Source organism: Cetorhinus maximus, chromosome 13 (genome assembly GCF_964194155.1).
Source record: "Cetorhinus maximus chromosome 13, sCetMax3.hap1.1, whole genome shotgun sequence".
Taxonomy (NCBI): Eukaryota; Metazoa; Chordata; class Chondrichthyes; order Lamniformes; family Cetorhinidae; genus Cetorhinus; species Cetorhinus maximus.
Window position 1 is genome coordinate 107439569 of NC_135891.1, and position 20154 is coordinate 107459722.

The 20154-nt window shown below is 39.8% G+C and overlaps 1 protein-coding gene across 1 annotated transcript in view; it reads right to left on the reverse strand.

Annotated features, from left to right (window-relative positions):
- The window catches only part of hcn2b (hyperpolarization activated cyclic nucleotide-gated potassium channel 2b), a 120202-nt gene that overhangs the window by 61163 nt on the left and 38885 nt on the right, over window positions 1–20154 (reverse strand). Inside the window, exons 3-4 of the mRNA XM_078555950.1 lie at window positions 13835–13996; window positions 8398–8616 (exon numbers count right to left, since the gene is read on the reverse strand). Coding sequence (XP_078412076.1) covers window positions 8398–8616; window positions 13835–13996 — 381 coding nt within the window. The remainder of the gene's footprint in view (window positions 1–8397; window positions 8617–13834; window positions 13997–20154) is intronic.

Below are 20154 nucleotides of genomic sequence, written 5' to 3' on the forward strand. Positions count from 1 at the left end.
ATGGCAACGTGGATTTAAACTTTATATTCATTCCCCCCCAAGGCTTCATGGTCTGTGACCCATTATGGATAGACGATTAACCAAAATGATGTGTGGCAAATGTCTATTACCAATTGAGCATTTGCAATCTGCGCACCATATATTGTCCGACAGCTTTCTTTTCTCACCTGATAATCGGGCACTGTGCAATTAAATTTCTAGGCCCCTAACTTCATTTGGCATTAGTGCATTAACTCATTTTTAATTTAGATTTGTAAGTGACATTGGAATAGAATATTTACTTCCACACAGCCTAAGGACACAAAGTTCATTAACAATTAGACTAGTCATTGAAACTGACAACAATCACAGAAGTATAAATGATATTTGCTGGATATTAATCACATAACAAGCATCTAAATTTATCCTGTTATTAAAAAGAGCCCCTGATGTGTCACCTGACTGATCTAATATTTACCATCCGGTACTTTAACACTGAACTGTGCTATTTCTCTCTCTCTCTCTCCAACTACCGTCACAAGTATAAGTAATTCAGATGCTTCTTGTGACAGCAGCCCTACTTCAAAGGGATCTTTGCATTTGTAGGCAGCGGTTTCTGAAACGAAAGGGAAGCTCACATTAAATAATGGTTGGCATCACTTTCTACTGAACTTTGCAAGAGGCGACCATTCGGATTGTCAAATCAATCCAAAATTAAACTCACTGACTGACATGCTCCTCCAGCCCTTGTGTCAATCCAAATTAATCCCACTTCCCCACATTCTCCCCATAGCTCTGTATCAATCACAAAGTACACCTATAGAACCATAGAAAAGTTACAGCACAGAAGGAAGTCATTCGGTCCATCTTGTTCATGCCAGCCCGAGGACACTCAGGTGCCCTTTCTAATCCCATTTTCTTGCACCCGGCCCATAGCCCTCCAGCTTACAGCACTTTAGGTGCAGATCCAGGTAGTTTTTAAAAGAGTTTAAAGTTTCTGCCTCTACCACCAACTTGGGCAGCGAATTCCAGACACCCACTATCCTCTGTGTAAAAAAATTCTTCCTCATGTCCCCCCTACACCTTCTGCCACTAATCTTGAATCTATGTCCTCTGGTTCTAGAATTCTCCACCAAGGGAAACAATTTTATCCTGTCCACTCTTATCTATTCCCCTCATAATTTTGTACACCTCAATCAAGTCACTTCTCAGCCTTCTTTGTTCTAAGGAAAATAACCCCAACCTATCCAATCTCTCCTCGTAGCTACACTTTTCTAACCCTGGCAACATTCTTGTAAACCTCCTCTGCACTCTCTCCAGAGCTATTACGTCCTTCCTGTAATGTGGTGACCAGAACTGCACACAATACTCCAGTTGTGGCCTCACCAGTGTTTTATACAATTCTAACATTATATCCTTACTTTTATATTCTATACCTCTGCCAATGAAGGAGTGCATTCCATATGCTTTCTTTACAACCTTGTCTACGTGAACTGCTGCCTTCAGGGACCTGTGTACTTGTACGCCAAGATCTCTCACTTCATCTACCCCTCTTAGTATATTCCCATTTATTGTGTAATCCCTGTGACTGTTTGACCTCCCTAAATGTATGACCTCACACTTCTCTACGTTAAAATCCATCTGCCACTTTATCGCCCAGTCCACCAACCCATCTATATCGTTTTGGAGATTATGGCTATCCTCTACACTATCCACTACTCGGCCAATCTTTGTGTCATCTGCAAATTTTCCAATCGCGCCCCCCACGTTCATGTCCAAATCGTTAATATATAACAAAAACAGCAAGGGTCCCAACACCAAGCCCTGTGGAACACCACTTGAGACAACTTTCCATTAGCAAGGACATCCATTGATTACCCTTTGTTTCCTATTACAAAGCCAACCTTTTATCCAGTTTGCCACATTACCCTGAATCCCATGGGCTTTTACTTTCCTGACCAATCTGCCATGTCGGACCTTGTCAAATGCCTTGCTAAAATCCATGTACACAACATCCACTGCACTACCTTCATCAACCCTTCTTGTCACTTCCTCAAAGAATTCAATCAAATTTGTGAGGCAAGACCTTCCTTTAACAAATTCATGCTGACCATCCCTGACTAGTCCACGCCTTCCCACATGACAGTTAATCCTATTTCTCAGGATTGATTCTATTAATTTGCTCACCACCGATGTAAGACTAACTGGCCTATAATTTCCTTTGATCCTTTTTAAACAATGGAACTACGTTTGCATTTGTCCAATCCTCCAGTACCTCCCCTGTATCTAAAATGATGGAAAATCATCCTCAGAGCCCTATTAAATAAATAAATAACCCCTATTAGTATACAATAAATTCTATCAATCCCACTTGTAGTAATCTCTATTAAAAGTAAATTTTAAATTTTGAAAAGTTAGTATTTTTAACATAATTTAATATCACTGTAATCCCATTCCTTGCCCTTTAATCAAATCTAGTGAGGATAAAGAACATAGCAGCCTTAAGGCACAGTTATTATCACACAGGGTGTCACTCTTTAAAAAAAAACATTATTAAGAGAGCTAGCATCATTCTCCAGCTGTTCTATTAAGATTACACAGAACATTATTCATGTAATCCAGGCACTAAAGAACGGCTCTGAGAAATCTAATCAATCAACTCATACTAACAGTCACATCTAAATTGTCTTAAGACATAGCAAACCTGGGTGGTATTTTATGAAATCTTAACTTTTACATTTCTCTGGGTAAGATTAACCCCTCATTATAGTGAATAAGGTGGAATTCTAGCACAGCAAATATTGTGATTCATCTTTTAAGGGCTGTTGTATATAACAATTTGTTTGTAACTTCTGCTTGTGCAGGAATCCTCCCAAACAGCAGTGTGGCCCTAAAGACCCCCTTTTCCCCATACAATTTCTGAAAAACCTGGAACAAACATACGTTAAAAGAAATGAATGTTAGAAAGAACTTATCGACCACTTCAAATCGTCCATTGTGATTTGCAGTTAATTAAGTACTTTTTGAAATACAGGGAATTTTTATCAGCCAATGTTTATACACAAATGGCAATGAGGTAAATGGCCAGGTCATCTGTTTCAGTCATGTTGATTGAGGCGTGTCCAAGACATCATCCCCGCTCTTCTTCATATGGGATCTTTTACATCTAGCTGAGAAGGCAGACTGGGCCTTAGTTTAATGTCTCATTCGAAAGACAGCCCTTCTGACAGTGCAGCACACCTTCAGTACTGCACTGAAAAACCAACCTGGATTATGTAACCAAATTTCTGGAGTTGGGGCTGGATTTTCCCAATCGAGGTGTGAATCGGGTCGTGAAATGCTGAACTTAGTGTTTTTTTTCCCCCTGGAAAGTTTTCATGTGGGTCAGGAAGGCCTGGAGTACAAAACACACACACACTTCTTCTGAGGTTAAGGTCTCTATCGCAGGCACCACAGGAAAATTGCATTGTCTCCCGTACATAATTTTCATGCACTGGTGTGGATTTTGGAAGACCTGAAAAAAAACACCTCCTTGAAGAGTTTTTGACCACTTGGGAAGCCTGCTGAGGAGCTTGGAACATTCTGAAAGGTAAGTGCAAAATGTTTTGACAACTTGAAATGTCACCATTAGATGCTGTATTATGATGTAGATGTGTTTTAATGCAATGATTCATCATAGGGAACAGTGCTGCAAAAAGGTAAGTTGACTCCTACATTGACCACCTTTATGTAAGTGTTGTCATGCATTAAAGTATATTTTTCAATGGAGGAAGTGTAACCTTTGCTGCTAAAAATAAATCTGCTTTTGAAGTTGAAAGAAATCCCAGCACCTGCTCCCCACCACTTATTGACATGGATTGACATAGATTTAAAGTGGAAATGGGACACCATTCTGTTCTGTCAGTTTCATGCAAGGTAGCTGGAAGCTTTTGTTATGACAGTGTAAGGAACATATCTTTTCATTTCTGTTGGACTGTGAATTAAAATTACACTGGCTGCAGTTTGAAAGACATGTCCACTGGAACAGGATGAGCTATATAGACAATGTTGCAGTCCTGGAACAGAGTGTGCCATGAAAGACAAGATGGTACCAGAGAGGAGCCCTGACCAAAGGACCAAAGGAGCTGTCTGACAACAGCAGTTTAATTGGCTCCTGACCAGGTGAAGAGCAGGGCAGCAAAAAGAACCTGGCCCACAAAGAGAAAACATCTAAAATCTCTTTTCCTCATATCTCTATAACCTAATCTCTCTCGGAGGAAACCCCTGTAAAAAGGAAAAGGGGAAAACCACTATTAGAGACATTGAAAAGCAAGTTTTCAACCAGTGAACTAAGTAATGAAAGTGCTGGAAGACGACCTTGTGTCAGCAACAAGAACTGAAAGGAATTTGGAAGACATTGATCAAAATCAACCCATTGAATCCTGTACTCCGGATTGGTGCTGTTGAACTGTTTTATCCCACCCTTAAAACCCATGTTTTACGTGGTGTGTGTGTGGGTGTGGGGATTTAAGTGTTAGAAGTTAGCAGTGTTAGAAGTTAGCAGTTCATATTTCTTTCTTTTACCACTAGTTAAAAGCAATTTGTTCAATAAACAGTTATTTACTTATTAAGTTTACAAACCTGGTGCTTGTATTCTGTTAACCTAAATTAAACAATTGGGTAGAATTGGGGCAATCTGGTGGTTTGGTCAAACTTTTCGCATTTGTCACAGCTCGGGGAACAGTGAGGCTTGATATTACAGCGCACTATCCCCAGTGAGTCGTGACAACAGCTATTGTGAATGCTTGGCTGTGTTTCAAAAGCTTGTCATAGCTTCTGTTCAGCTCAGCAGGTTGTCTATTGGTCCAAGAATGACTGAACTTTTTAACAGCCAGTAATAACAAAATAGTTCTCTGATGTGGTTTCTAAAATAATGTTGGGAGCTGGGCTGCTGTGTTGGAGAAACAAGGCATGCTTTCTAACTTGGCCTGCCACCACACCCACACTCCTCTCAAATTCCACCACAGCTCGTAAAATGCACTGCAAATCTGCCCCATTTGGAAAGACAAAAATCCCGGGAAAAGTCACATGGGTCAGGTGGGCAGTTTGGAAGATGTAAAAGTGCACAGTTCAGGCTTTCCTGAGCCTCCCGGAAAATCCAGCCCTTGGTCTTGAATCTACTCTCTAATAGGCAAGAGTGTTACCGCTTAGCTTTGCTTGACATCTTACCAATTTAATACTGAAAAATAAAGGCATTATATATTCTCAGGGATTCCATGAAATCTCTTTGAGAACCTCCCTTGCCAGGAACTACAGCTGCAGTTATTATGCAGCTAGAAAACAAATACAACACTGTTTGAACTTATTGGCACATTTAATAAATACCGCTTTAAATTTTTTTAATTAGAAAAACTTATATCTAGTCTCTGCTGAGAAGAAAATCAATCTTAAACACAACTAGATGACATCTAGGACTCTCAATCCTGCTTCTTTATTTTAATTAGTTATTTTTCCATTTAAGAAAACCTGGCACCAAAATTCAATTACTTTTTGAGTTCTGATCTTGTGTAGTTTATCGAACTAATGGAAATGTGATCACGACTTAGGCTCAGCTATTTGTTGCACAACTTGGCAGCCATTCATGACATCACAGTACAATTAAACTACTGAAGCTTCTAAGAGATTGGAGCTGTCTTCTTGGCTTCAATGAAGGGCAGATGCAATGACACACGGTGAATCAATAGCCTCCGTTCTAAAAGATATGTCGGATAATGGTTTCACTTTAGACTGATTCAGCAGTTTCAAAATTATAACAATTGCATTCAGCTTTGCTTCATTTTATTTTTTTTCCCCCTCTCTTCTTTTGCCTTCCTCTCCTGAGGGCACATATCCTGGGTAAACTTGTCATGTCTACCAGTATGCCTTGTGCTCATGGTGCCATTTCCCTCAGTCTGTGATCTTACAAAGCAATCTTAATCACTACCAGGCCGAAGGGAGCAACGACATGTTTGGCAGACTCAACAACATTTTCCGGAAAGATCCATTAGGCTATCACGTCACTAATTCATTGAGGGCATCGCAGCCATGAAGGATCTTGTACTTACAGCCTACACCTACCTCTTGTATTATGTTCTTATTCATCGCTTTTATAAATTTAATGTTTATACAACAGTTAATGGCCTCAAAATAGTGGCTGCAGAATGGGTTCCAGCCAAACAAACAGTGATGTCAAACATCTCTTCTGTAATTGTGTGGTTACACAAATGCAAGAGATTTGCCCAAGCAGTTTAAATTTAAATGGTTACAGTGTAATGTCAAAACTCTGGGACTATTTAAATTATCACAGAGGAATCAGAATGGTTACAACACAGAAGGAAAGCAAAGCATTCAGCCCGTCAGCTGAGCCAGCTCTTGCAAGAGCAACTCACCTATTCCCATTCCCCAACCACCCCTTTATCCTGTATCTCTGTAAACATTTTCCCTTCGGATAATTATTCAATTCTCTTTTCAAGACCTTGATTGAATCTGCTTCCAGCACACACTCAGTCAATGCATTCCAGATCCTAACCACTCACTGTCTAAAAGCATTTTTCCTCATGTCATCGTTGCTACTTTTGGCAACCACCTTCAATTGGTGTCCTCTGGTTTTCAATCCTTCCACAAATGTGGACAATTTCTTTGAATCTACTCCGTCCATACCCCTCATGATTTTGACGGCCCCTATAAAATCTCATCTTAATCTCTACTCTTAAAAGGAGAACAGACTCAGCTTCTCCAATATTTATTATTCGTTCATGGGATGTGGACGTCACTGGCTAGGCCAGCATTTATTGCCCATCCCTAATTGCCCTCGAGAAGGTGGTGGTGAGCTGCCTTCTTGAACTGCTACAGGTCACCTGTTGTAGGAACACCCACAGTGCTGTTAGGAAGCAAGTTCCAGGATTTTGACCCAGCGACAGTGAGGGAGTTTTCTTCATCCCTGGGACAATTCTTGTGTATCTTTCTTGTACCCTCTCTAATGCCACTAACTCCAGTTAGCTTAAAAAGTCTCCAAGGGAGACTGAGCATGTTTTGAGCCGAGTTTCATATACAATGAATCTGTGTACACTTCATGTGGTATCAGTCTCTCAGCAATTCAATTATCGCCTCCAGAGAGCCCCACTGACACTCTCCAAGGGTCAGATCAGGCTCCAGATTCTCACTACAAATTTAGTATCAGTGAATCACACAAACCGCTTGGCAACTATGCTAGTGTAACGTTAATGTGCCATTTTATATTTTGAACTTCTCCTCAGTTTTCTCTTTGAAAGACTGAAATGCTTTGGTTTCTCTAAATGTTCCCCATAACTAAATCCTCTGATATGAGTCAGTCATGTGGTTGTTTTCTCTAGACTGCTTCTGAATGTCTCCCTTGGGTCTTGGTAAACAGAAATGGATGCAATACTCTTACGTGGACTGACCAGTATACAACTTGCTCTGAAGCATGCTCTGCTGTCGTAGCTACATAGTTAAACATTTTATTTCTTCTCTTGGGTGTGCTGAACACCATTTTCTCTACAACTCTTTCAACTTCACCCCTATCAGTTTAGATACAAATCATGGAGCACTTCTGTTGCCTAACTTTTCTTAAGTGAAATACTTAACACTTCTCTGAATTTTATTTCATCGATTACTTACATCTTTTACTTAACTTGTTTTGAAGCACCCCTAATTGCCGCCTCATATAATTGTTCCTCTCCATCCCTTTAGCATTCTCTGTGAATTTGTAAACTTTGCATCAAGCTGAAGTTAAGACTCCAATATAATTTTAAAAAACAGTTAAGATCACAACACAAATCCATCCAGAATTTCCTCTGCTCCAATATAACACCCACAAATATTGACTGACCTTTTAGCCACTTTCTCATCTAATCCCAAGATTTTGCAAGAAGCTCAAACAGTTTAAGCAATAGGCTTTCATGCAGAAGCTTATCATAGGCAATTTTGGAGCCTAGATGCTCTTTGCATCATAGGACGTGCACTTTGGATACCACTTCCTGAGCATCAGGCCGGATCTTCACCCTATGGATCCATGTTGGTTGCTAATTACTAAGTCATCATACAAGGAACCTTGAACTTAATTCTGAATAATCAATTCCATAATTTCAGTTGGATTTGAGACTGTTGTGTCTGTATCATTTGCAAGTAAGCACCATTGTGTACTCATCAGTATCTTACGCATTGCCAATTCTTTCAGAGGCACTTGATGAAAAGGCAAGCTGAAACTTAATAGAAGCCAACGGCATGCTCTCACTATAGCACTCACACACATCCTTGATAAAACTTGTGTCATGATTAATGTTGTTCCATTGAGAATAGTACTGATCCCAACATCTAATGGACAATAATAAGTCACTATGAAATTACTACTCATTGAGATTGTTTATGTAAGTATCCTACCTTTTCTTGGTACTGACGGCGCGATGAATCCAAAGACTGGATCAAGGCAGTTGCATGACCAATAAACATGGCATAGCAGGTGGCACCCACTATCATGCTTAGCATTGTTAGCCAGATATCTGACATGCTTTCTGGAGCTTGACGACCATACCCTATGCAGAGCATGTGGCTCATTGCCTTAAACAGTGCAAAAGAGTAGAGCTCACTCCAGGAATCATTCTGTTGAATAAAGAAAAAGAAAATGGAAAATCAACAAAGTATTTAAAGACGTTGGTGAAGTATATTGTTCCCTTTTCCATATTTATGGAAAATCCCTTTATTTGAACCCTTTAACATTTGAAAATACAAAGCAGGCCAACTTTTCTTTTCTTAAAAAAGGGGAATTTGCTGTTTGAATGTGATATTGTAATAATTTCATTTTTTGGCTTTAGAGAGGAGTATTATATGCAAGTAAATAGAAACATAAATAGCATTTGCTTTGTAAATCACTGCACTTTGAGAGTTCAAAATAACCATATATTACAATGAATTTCTATCTTTAAAAGATTAAACATTTTGCAGATAGCAACACTTAATGTGCTTACAGAATAGTCAGGTAATATTACTGCCATCCTGCCTCAATTAAACACCTGGGAGATAATCTTAAACTGTAATGTATGCATACTTATGATTATACTTAACTTTCAGTTGAAGCTTCGTGCTACAGTGTCCTGCAGCTCCACTCGCTTCCTCATTTTAAAAGGAGCTTCTTCCGCTCTCTGATGTAGCCATCCACCTCCCTGTGCCTTACCTATGTGTACTTGCTGTTGTTTCAAGAACAACCGGCTGTCCTTGCTCTCTGAAACTGTCCCTGTTCTCTGAAACTGTCCCTGTGGTTGCTGGTGGTGAAGTTTCAGCCTGCCTGCTCCTCACTGCAGCCTCCTTCAGCCTTAGGGTCCATCTTTTGACCACCTGCTTTCACAGACCATCCACCTGCCATTCCCCTGTGAGCCTTAGGCCTCCACCCACTTGCCTGGCCTTAGGCCTCCTGCCTTGAGCCATCGCCACCATTTAACATCACACTTCCCTACACATCCCAAATCCTAACCTTGCGTCCCTCCAACATCAAGACCATCAATTCAGACATCACAACCACACCCCCTTGCACCCCCTATCTTGGAAAGGTGAGCTAGTCAAGCTATGCCTAGAGGCAAGGAATTAAGATTTTTCTTATACTGTTTCCTGGAACTTTGAATTTACCTAAACAACACCAGCAACAACTTGCATTTATATAGTATCCAAAATGTAGATAATGCCCGAAGGACACAATAATATATTTCACTGTGTCTTAGCACAAGTCTTACAGGATCATCTAAAAGTGGCCTGGAGCACACTAGCATTTAAAAAAACTTTAGAATTACTCAGCCTTTTGTGAAAATAAAGTTCTTTAAAGCTTTAAATGTGGCAATTTTATTTATTAGAAAAATGATCTTAAAAGCTCCACTTTACACAAGTACCCAATGATTTAATATTTAGTGGACATCAATAATTTTAATAAAACATCGCTTCAGAAAAGTTATATGAAAGATGAGCTCGGTGACAGTGAACTAAATGATAAAGCTTTTTAGATGGCCTCATGATGGCCAGATGCCTGGTTCATTTTCATATCCTCTTACCTTAATGTAGAAAACGGCATTCCAAGAATTATCGACTTGACCCAATATTGCAGTAGTAATGGTGGCAAAACTATCAGTGCTAGTCACCATTACTTCACTGCAAGTAAAAGCAACTTCTGGAGTCTGCACACATGCAATTAAACATAGAGATCCAGGAGTTGGTGTCAGTGACTCTATGTTTCTCCAGAGGATGGGCAGTTGAGTAGTCAAAAAAGACTGTACAACAAAAGTAAGACTAGATTAACTCAGGACAAAATATAGTTCATTGATCATAGAATCATGGATTATTACAGCACCGTCACAGGTCCTGTGACACCACGTCTGTGCCAATTTTTCTCCTCACACAAAATTACCTAGTTCAAACTCTACACTCCCACCATACCTTACAATACTGCTCTTGGTCAAGCAGCCACTTAATTCCTGTTCTATATGATTTTCCCCACTTTGCTTCAACCATATTGTGTAACTTCCTTTAATTCCTTCGCTAATTTTCTTAAATTGGTGTCCCCCCATTGCCATCTCATGAACAAGTGCGAACAATCTATCACAATTATTTATCATAACCCTTTATAAACTTGAAGACTTTTATCAAGTGGCCCCCACAAACCCAGCACCTCCAGAGTGCAATTAGTTACAAATTGGAGAATTAACGAAAGCTTCCACTTTTAGTCTTGCCAACCTGTGACAGACCCCGATTGAGTATTTTTTAAAGCCACAATGACTGTGGGAACAGGGCAGTAAGACATTGCTCAAGATTTCTGGGCACCATCACCCTGTTTGTACCGACTGAATGCCTCGAACGTCAGACCTATATTTTTATCGTTATTTGTACTGTATTGTGCTTACCTTAATACTTCTGAATAAGGTCATTAATATTTCACATATGCAAGAAGAAATTTTAGCATGATCAATTATTTGCCAGTTGCTATCAAGTGCCCGAGGTCCATGCAATTATGGAAAATAATAGAAATTCTACAGTAAAAGCAAAACATTTTTGTGATGTTATGAAACCAATGAATGTAGAACACAGAGGGATTCCTTTCAGTCCATTGTGCCTGTGCCAGAAGAAACTAATTTCTTCATAAAATAATGTTAAGTACAGTTTGAGCTGTAGGGTTGAATAAACTCTGCAAGTGATCATTTTCAAATTACTTTAATTATGGAGAGTTAAAACAGTTCTCAGCATTTTCAGCATGGGTGAAGGATATTTTTATTTCTTATTCGTCTCCTCAAAACATACCCGAAAGCAAATGTTAAAAATACTTGCAGCGTGACTGCTAAATTTATTTTTTAAGTTACAAACATACAGGCGTTCTGAGGTGCATTTTAATGAGAAATTTCCATTTGATGGACGGAGCACAGTCTAAATGGGAGGTTAGTGTCTTCCAACAGCGTGGCTGCTGCAAGAAATATACCAAGAATAAATGTGTCTATAATTAAGTTTGACAGAAATGTGTGACACATGATGGTTATGAAATGCGTTATTACAAATAGATACAGAGATGTATGAAACATTAATCTCCTCCCCACGTACACTTTCTATTCTTCAGAAAATGATGAAACATGAACAACTTATTAATAATTTACATTGAGAATAAGTTCCTTATTCCCAATAGGAAAAAGCTATGATATATTGATGAGGTAGTCAAAAAAGACTGTACAACAAAACTGAGACTAGATTAACTCAGGACAAAATATAATTCATTGCTCATAGAATCATGGATTATTACAGCACCGACACAGGTCATGTGACACTATGTGCCAATTTTTCTCTTCACACAAATTACCTAGTTCAAACTCTATTCTCCCACCATACCTTAAAATACTGCTCTTGCTCAAGCAGCTACTGAGTTCGTGCTCTAAATGATTTTCCCCACTTTGCTTCAACCATATTGTGTAACTTCCCTTTAATTCCTTCTATGATTGTCTTAAATTGGTGTCCCCCCCACCATTGCCATCTCATGAACAAGTGCAAACAATCTCACAATTAGTTATCATAACCCTTTATAAACTTGAAGACTTTTACCAAGTGGCCCCCTGCACCTCTGTTCCAGTGAGTAAAGCTTCTTAAGTCCTTCCTGTAACCAAGCACTTGTGGTAACATCTAGTAAAGTTAGCCTATACCTTTTCCATTGGTTTAAACCTTGCCTGTAATAGGGTGTTCCAAACTTTATGCAGTGCCTAAAATTTCCATTAAGTTTAACATTAATTTTGTTTTTGTATTTAATGTCTTTCAATATCAAACCAAAGATTTCATTTGACTCTCTTAATGGCCTTATTACACTGTTAATCTTGCATTTATATTTCTGGTCCCCTACCTCATTTAAAACCATAATATTTGATGTATAGTTTATTTGTTAATTGTAGTTGATGTGTAGTTTATTTTCCCGTTCTTATTTCCATGGTGTATCACTCCATATCAATGTTAGTGACAGAAATGAACTATATAGAACTGTAAGCTGCAGATAATATTTTGTTCCTTCCAACTTGAATGTTGTAGAGTTCAATAGTTTATAATGGAAGCAAATGAATAACCATTTCCAAACTAAAGAAACTGCATATTAATACATATCTTTTTTCATTGAATATTAATACAATAAACCATTTCTGTTTGAGGTACAGTTTAATCTTGACAAATTTAAAACCAAAGGACTATTAGGATTAGAACAAGAATTCCATACACTAGGGCTGGAATTTCCCAGCGCCCCAGCAGTGGGACCCCCACAGCGGAGTCGGCGCGCCACTGAAATCTCCATTCACATCGGCGGGACCAGAAGATCCCACCAGCACAAGGGGCTGGAAAATTCTGGCCGAGGAATTTGATAATATTTGTACATCATTCCTTTAATTCAGTAATTTGCTTGAATGAGAAACAAAATAGCTTAACAAAACATTTTTAATGGTAAAGCACTTAACTTTCATTCATAATGTATTCTTGTATCTAGACATGTCACAGTAACTGTACTGTGACTTTTAAATGAACAAATCATTATGTATTTAAGAACTTGCTTGTACTAAATATAAATGAAACAATGTATGCCTAATAAGTTACGCTTCTAATTTTAATATTAATTTATGTCCTGATGCACATTTAGATCAATACAGATCACATCAAAATTTAAGCACTCCCAGGAAAAATTCATTAGCAACTCCAACTTATTCTTTTCTTTACAAGAGTGCAGTCTGTTACTTGATCTAATACAGCACAATGTAGGCAAATTGATTTTGCCAGATGAAATGGCATTGATGGACTCTGGAATGGGGTCATAGCTAAAATTCTTCAAGAACGGAAATGCTTTAGCCAAGATTTTATATTACTTCACTTGATGTGGTATGTTATAGATCACTGGGAGTCTGAATTACATGAATGTTGTAATCTGGAGCTATGGGTAGAGCTGGCAAAGGCTCCCACTTTCTTTCCATCACATAGCTGACCAGGAATATTTCCCGCTCTTACCGCCTGCCATTGGCATGTGTTGGAAGGATTTGCAGGTTGATAAGCAACCGGTTTGTCAGCGTTATGAATGCATCTTCCTTGGCCATCAAGCCCTGAGGTGGGATTTGAACCCGGAGCTTCAGGCTCAGAGGTAGGCACGCTACCCACTGCACCACAAGACCTTGATTACTTCACATACACCAACCTAAATCAATCCTGACGTGTTTTGTCATGTTGGAAATTACATTATATGAAAGAAACGGCAGAAACCAAAATGTTATGTGACAATTAAAAAAAATGATAGGGAATACTGCCTTATAGTATAGAATTCTATTTTGGTACTTACCACCATATTATTTAAAGAAACCCAACAATCATTTGGAAAGTCTTGAAGCAATGGCACAAGAAACTGTAGGCATCCATCCCAGTGGCACAAGAGAAGCATCATTCCAATAAGATTAAATATTCTCATGACTGCACTGGCAAGGTCATAGGTCATATGAAAGATCTTTTGGCAAGAGAAAAGAATATAGTTATAATTACAGTCTTTGCTTTCATGTTTCAAGTCATTTATATAAATACAGATAATCAGAAAGCAGAATGCAAATGTGAAAAATTATGCAACTAGCACCAATAGGATAACTAACCTTAATATCTGGCGGTTATCAACAGAGCCCTGCAATTGTATAACTACTTAAATTAATGGGTGCTCTAAACTCCATTATTTTTTGAAATAATAATTAGCATTTAATGAGCTTAAAGCCAGATGTCCTTATGTTACACAAAATATCAAGCTTTACAAATGCTGTGCATGGTTACTTGGTCATATTAGAATCAATGGAGCAAAGGGGAATTTTTCAATACATACATAACAGATTTCTAATTACAACTTAAGAAAATACAATTATTTTATCTATAATTTAGCACTTAAGCAAAATGAACATGAATCTATTATGCTTATTGCAATGGTAATTATAAGTTGCTATAAAGTTGTTTCTGGGTATCACTTTCTTCTCTACACACGATTCAAAACAACCATTGCACTCTTGTCCATTCTGAAAGTGCCATCAAATTGTCTTAGTCCGCTGTTGTCTGACTCTAATAATGTCTCAGCCTGCTTAGCTTTATTAGACTCCTGGGTCGGAGTTTCAAGTGGCCCATGGGGAAATTTCAAAATCGCGGTCCCGGATTTCGGGCCAAATTTTCATGGAGTCGGGGAGAGTTCATGGAGGGGCTAAAAGGGTTCCCAACCAAATTCCGCTATTCCCGACCCCACTCTCGGGGTTTGCGATTTTTAGGAGTACCTTTTAAGGGTGCAGACTGATTCAGGTCGTCAGCCAGCACCCTGCACTTCTGACCTGGCTGGCTGCATTGTGGGTATAGGTATGTCCTAGTCCTCCACAATTTTCATGGAGTCAGGCCAACTTTTCAAAAAGTTGTGGTTCATGGCACCTCAGAGGTGTCATGAACCACAGTCTGCATGAGGGAACCTTTTGAAAAGTCAGTTCAAAAGATCCTCCTCATGCCCCATGCCAAGATATGCCCCTCACCAACCCCATATGGACCTTTAAACTCTCCATGCCAAGCTATGGTGCTTCTATGCCCATTCACCTATCATACACTGTATAGAACAAATGAATCCTTTGGTGACAATAGAATGTGGAAAAAAAGGCTTTTTAAAAAATCATCGATAACTTTCCACTTTCAAAAAACTTTCTACTATAGACCAATAAAAATGTCAATCATCCAGATCCTTTAAAGTATCAATAGCTGAAACTGCAGGCACTTGAAACCTCTTTATCTTGTGAAAATAAACATTGTACAATTAACATAGGAGACCAGAGAGCCAGAGCTGTTAATCAAGCAATGTTTTCCATGGGGCTCAGGTATTTAAGTACTCGAGTAGATTTCTGGGCTCTCAGCCAAACCTGATTATGCATTCTTGGCTGAGAGTCCAGACCTTGACCTGGGGGGCATGAGATGACACGGATGGGGCATGAGTGTGTGAGGTGTGAAGAGTGAAATGTGGAGGGCCTTATTTTTTTTAATTGTAACTAGAACAAAGTCCCACTCCACCAAGTGGTGGTGCAGCCCCCAATGGCATCCCGCAGCCCCTGTAGTTGCCTCTAAACTCTTTCTTGGGTCATTTGGCCCAACTGCAGCTCACACCTACCCCCCACAATGAAAATCCCGTCTTTCCTGGCACTTTCTCCCGAGGTGGTCAGGCTGAGTCAGGAGTTTTCCCAACTCCCGCTGCCAGCTGGATGAAAATCCGGCCCTTGGTCTCAGGATCCCGATGCCTCAGGGCTAGTTTGGAATTTTGCAAATGCTGGCATGAGTAGAGGGAATGGGAAACATGCTCACTGCCAAATAACAGTCTATCGAGCTCCTTAAGAAGTTTGTTAAGCAGCCTGTGCAGTTGGGAATGTGATTTTTAATTTTTATTCTGATGAACCTAAGGAGAACGGTGCATGTGAGTGCTCAGCTGTCAGGCTTACAACAGAGACATCGGAAAGTCTAAATTTGGAAAAACTGAAGCTTGATAAGCCAACTAGCTGCCAGGCACAGCACTGTGCCTTTTCTTTGTTTACATGACCAGTTTCTTCCATGTTCCAGCTCCTGGCCTTCTAAGGAGCTGCCTGCTCTAATCAACAAGGCAGCGGCAGGCCCCAACATGGCTGCAACCTGCCTTTGTCACTGGCACCAGAAGGGCAGCTCCCACCTCCTGGAGGTGCTCAACACCACTAATTGGGCACCCTGCTCGCCTCCTACTCAACTGGGGCATTTGAATTTAAAAAAAAAATAGCTTTGCAAGAGTGACATAGTTAAGGTCAGGACTCAGAATTTATCCTGATGTCAGATTCCAGATCCTGGTTTTGAAAGTCCAACCCTTTATCTCTGGTTATTTCTTGCGAAACCTAAATTCCTATAGTGCAATAAAGCCATCTGCCTAAATTCTTTATTTGAATGATATTTGCCTTATGGGTTTAATTATTACCCATTTGACCATATTACCATTGAGTCTGTTGATATGATTTACATCAAACCTCTTAAGAACACAAGAAATAGTAATAGGAGCAGCTCCTCAAAATTGCTCTGCCATTTAATACGACTACGGCTGACCTGTGACCCGCACCCCCGTATCCTAATTCAAAATTCTAAAGATTTACTACCCTTAGAATGAACAAATTTCTCCTCATCTCAGCCCTAAATGGCTAACTCTTTATTCTATTGGGCTCCCTAGTCCTAAATTCCCCAGCCATGGGAAACAGCCTCTAATTATTTCTCCTCTCAAGTCCTCTCAGAATCTTGTATGTTTCACTGTCACCTCTCTCAGCACTTTTGAACTCTTCTAAACAAAATAAAGTATAGGCCCATTCTACTCAATCTCTCCTCACAAGGCAACTCTCTCATCTCAAGGATCAACTTAGTGAATCTTTGTTATTCACCACTAAGAGGAGAATATCCTTCCTTACAGGTGCAGAGACCAAAACCGTACATGATATCCTAGGTGCGGTCTCACCAAGGCCCTGTGCAATTGCAGCAAAACTTACCTTATATTATACTTCAAACCCCTTGCAATAATGGTTAACACATCATTTGCCTTCTTAATTTTTTGTCTACATCTCCATGTTAACTAGAGAGTTTCTCTATTTATTTATGTCAGAGTCAGTATTTATTGCCCATCCCTAATTGCCTTTAAGCAAGTGGTGACGAGTCACCATCTTGAACTGCTGCAGTCCATATGATGTAGATACACCTGTAGTATTGTTAGTAATAATAGTGAAGGAACAGCAACACATTTCCAAGTCAGGATGATGTATCAATTTCAAGGGGAATTCATATACAAGGACACCCAAATAAATCCCTCTGAAGATTAACATTTAATAGTTTATCATTAAAAATATTCAATTTTTCTACTTTCCTACCAAGGTAGTTTGTTTTCATTTACTTTATACTATGGAATCCACTTAAAACACAATTTCAATAACTATTTTATTTTTATTTTTAAGATAAAAATGTGTCATACTACAAGTAAAATGCAATAATTTATATGATTTTCTTATTTTCTGTTCCTAATGTTAATCCAACCACAGAGATTGGAATGTAGAAGAGAATAGACAGCACTTTACGAGATGGAGCTCATTCACTAAACAAAGATAACATTCTAACATTCCTTCCAAATTCACAACCTCTACCACTTAGAAGAACAAGGATAGTAGGGGCATGGGAACACCATGACTAGCAAGTTTCCCTCCAAATCACAAATCTTCCCAATTTGTAACCTTTAAACCGTTCCTTCACCGTCGCTGGGCTAAAATCCTGGATCTCCCTCCCCAACAGCATTGTGGGTGTGTCTACATCACATGTGACATCAGAGGTTCAAGAAGGTGGCTTACCACTGCCTTCTCTCGGGCAGTAAAAGGAAGGGCAATAAATGCTGGTCTTGCCAGCAACATTCACATCCCAAGAATAAGTTTTTTAAAATTCAATTGAGTAAGAATAACCAGTTTAGGAATTACAGAGGTAGTGTTGTACATCAAGGTGCTGAGAAAACATACTCTGAACAATCCTAGTCATCATCAGAAGCAATTCCACATGGTTGTACACATCTTATTACATAATATTGTATGGAATTCAGTGAGTTGCTTACTGATTTTGACCATTAATAGAAATTTCATAGATAGAATAAAGATCAAGTATCAATTGGAAAAATCCAGCCTCAATACCATGGCATTCGCAAGCTGCAGGCATCAAAAGGGCACCTCGTTGCAGTTTGGGGTTGAGCTGGCTCAATATCAGGTGGTTGAGCTGGCCGAGAAGAAGACATTATGGTGTGGGGCGCAGCAATAGCGCATTCCTTGCCTCACATGTACAATTTTAAAGAGCTTTTCTTTTTGGGGGCAGCTTCCCATTAAAATTGGGCCGAATGTCCATAGTGCTTGCTCTGCCCAGTTTTCTGTCAAGATTGTAACCGGGGCCGCAGGACCAGGATTTGCATGCCAAAAGGGCACACCGCCTGAAGTAGACAGACTCTGGCTGTGCAACAGAATGGCACGGCTGAAGCACTGGCATAAAAGGGTTGGGGTAAACCATTTTCAGGCTTCTACCGCCCTGTCACACCAAGATGGGCCAAGTTAAAAGCTAAAAACAAAAAACTACTGCGGATGCTGGAAATCCAAAACAAAAACAGAATTACCTGGAAAAACTCAGCAGGTCTGGCAGCATCGGCGGAGAAGAAAAGAGTTGACGTTTCGAGTCCTCGTGACCCTTCAGCAGAACTGAGTATAATTAGTATAGAAAGTTAAAAGCTAGCCCATTGCATTAAAATTTTGTTTACCAGCCTCGGTTAGTCCCTTTTGCTAGATTATTGCTATACTGCTGTTTCTTCACAGAGAATCGTTAGAGCGTGGGTGGTTTTGCTACAGGGAATATTTGAGGCACAGATGTTGTGTTTTAAAGGAAAAGTCAATAAACATTTGAAGCAGGAAATGTTATACAGCTATAGAGACCAAGGTGAGCGAGTATGGTTTTGAATTGCTATTACAAAGAAATAGCACAGGCTTGAATTTTTGAGCATTTTAATGTAAAATACCATTGGTGCTTTTTCAGTGGAATACGTTCCTACATCCCTCTGACCTGTGCTTAGCTTGCTATCTGGAAAAATACAAATGGTAGTGCCATCTTAAGGGTTTAGATCCACCCGAAAGTAGACTCCCTCCCTATCTGCGAGAAAGAGAGAGAGTTTGCCAAAAGCAGTCCACTCTTAATCTGTTTAGCAGAGCCTGCCCACTCCCATCCCACCACCCCGTGAGATAGGTTCTTCACCTCAACACTTTACACTCTGCTGAGGAAGACTCTTGGCTGCTCTACCAAGAGATTTTGACACCTCTTCCACCTGCTGAGATTATCTGCCAGCCCTAGATCCTGCCCCAAGAAATAGTTTCCCTACCTTTGCTTTTCCCCCATGCCACTTACCATCTTCCACTCCTCATCCCAATCCTATTTCACTGTTCATCCATCCTCCTCCTCCATTGGTCTCCCTCCTCTTCTCCCTCACTTAGTCCCCGTCCCATCTCCTATCCCCCTCCTCATCTCCTACTGGCTTCCTCATCCTTCTAAATTTCTCCCTCTTTTTACCTCTTCGTCCGCCATCTATTCCCTCATTCACTCCCCCCCTGCGCTCCCCTGCTGTAAGTCCCGCCTTCCTTGGTCTTAAATCCTCTTATACAATATCATGCAAGATCTACTCGTAATTTAAAATATATCAAAATGGGACAAATCCTTTCATACTTTAACTCTTATTTCAAAATGCCAGCAGCACATACAAATTTATAGAAGCGAAGTTATAATTTCTGGAAGGTGGCAGTTAGTGAGCAGGCAGTGACGTTCATATCCAGAAATCCTGGAGCAGCAGTTTCTGTTGGGGTATAGCTTGTTTGGGAATGGTGGGATGCAGGAGATCTTGCTGACTTATGTCTGTGGTTAGCTGCTGAAGTTCTAGGTAGCTGTCACTCAGTCACAGTTTACTGTCATCGTGACACCTTTTATCCCCCCCATTCACTCACTGTCACCCACGTGCATGCTCAAGAAGCTCCCTTTATAAGAAGGGAACCTGAAGCCCAAATCCATGAGACATATTGCATGTAAGCACCATTTAATGGG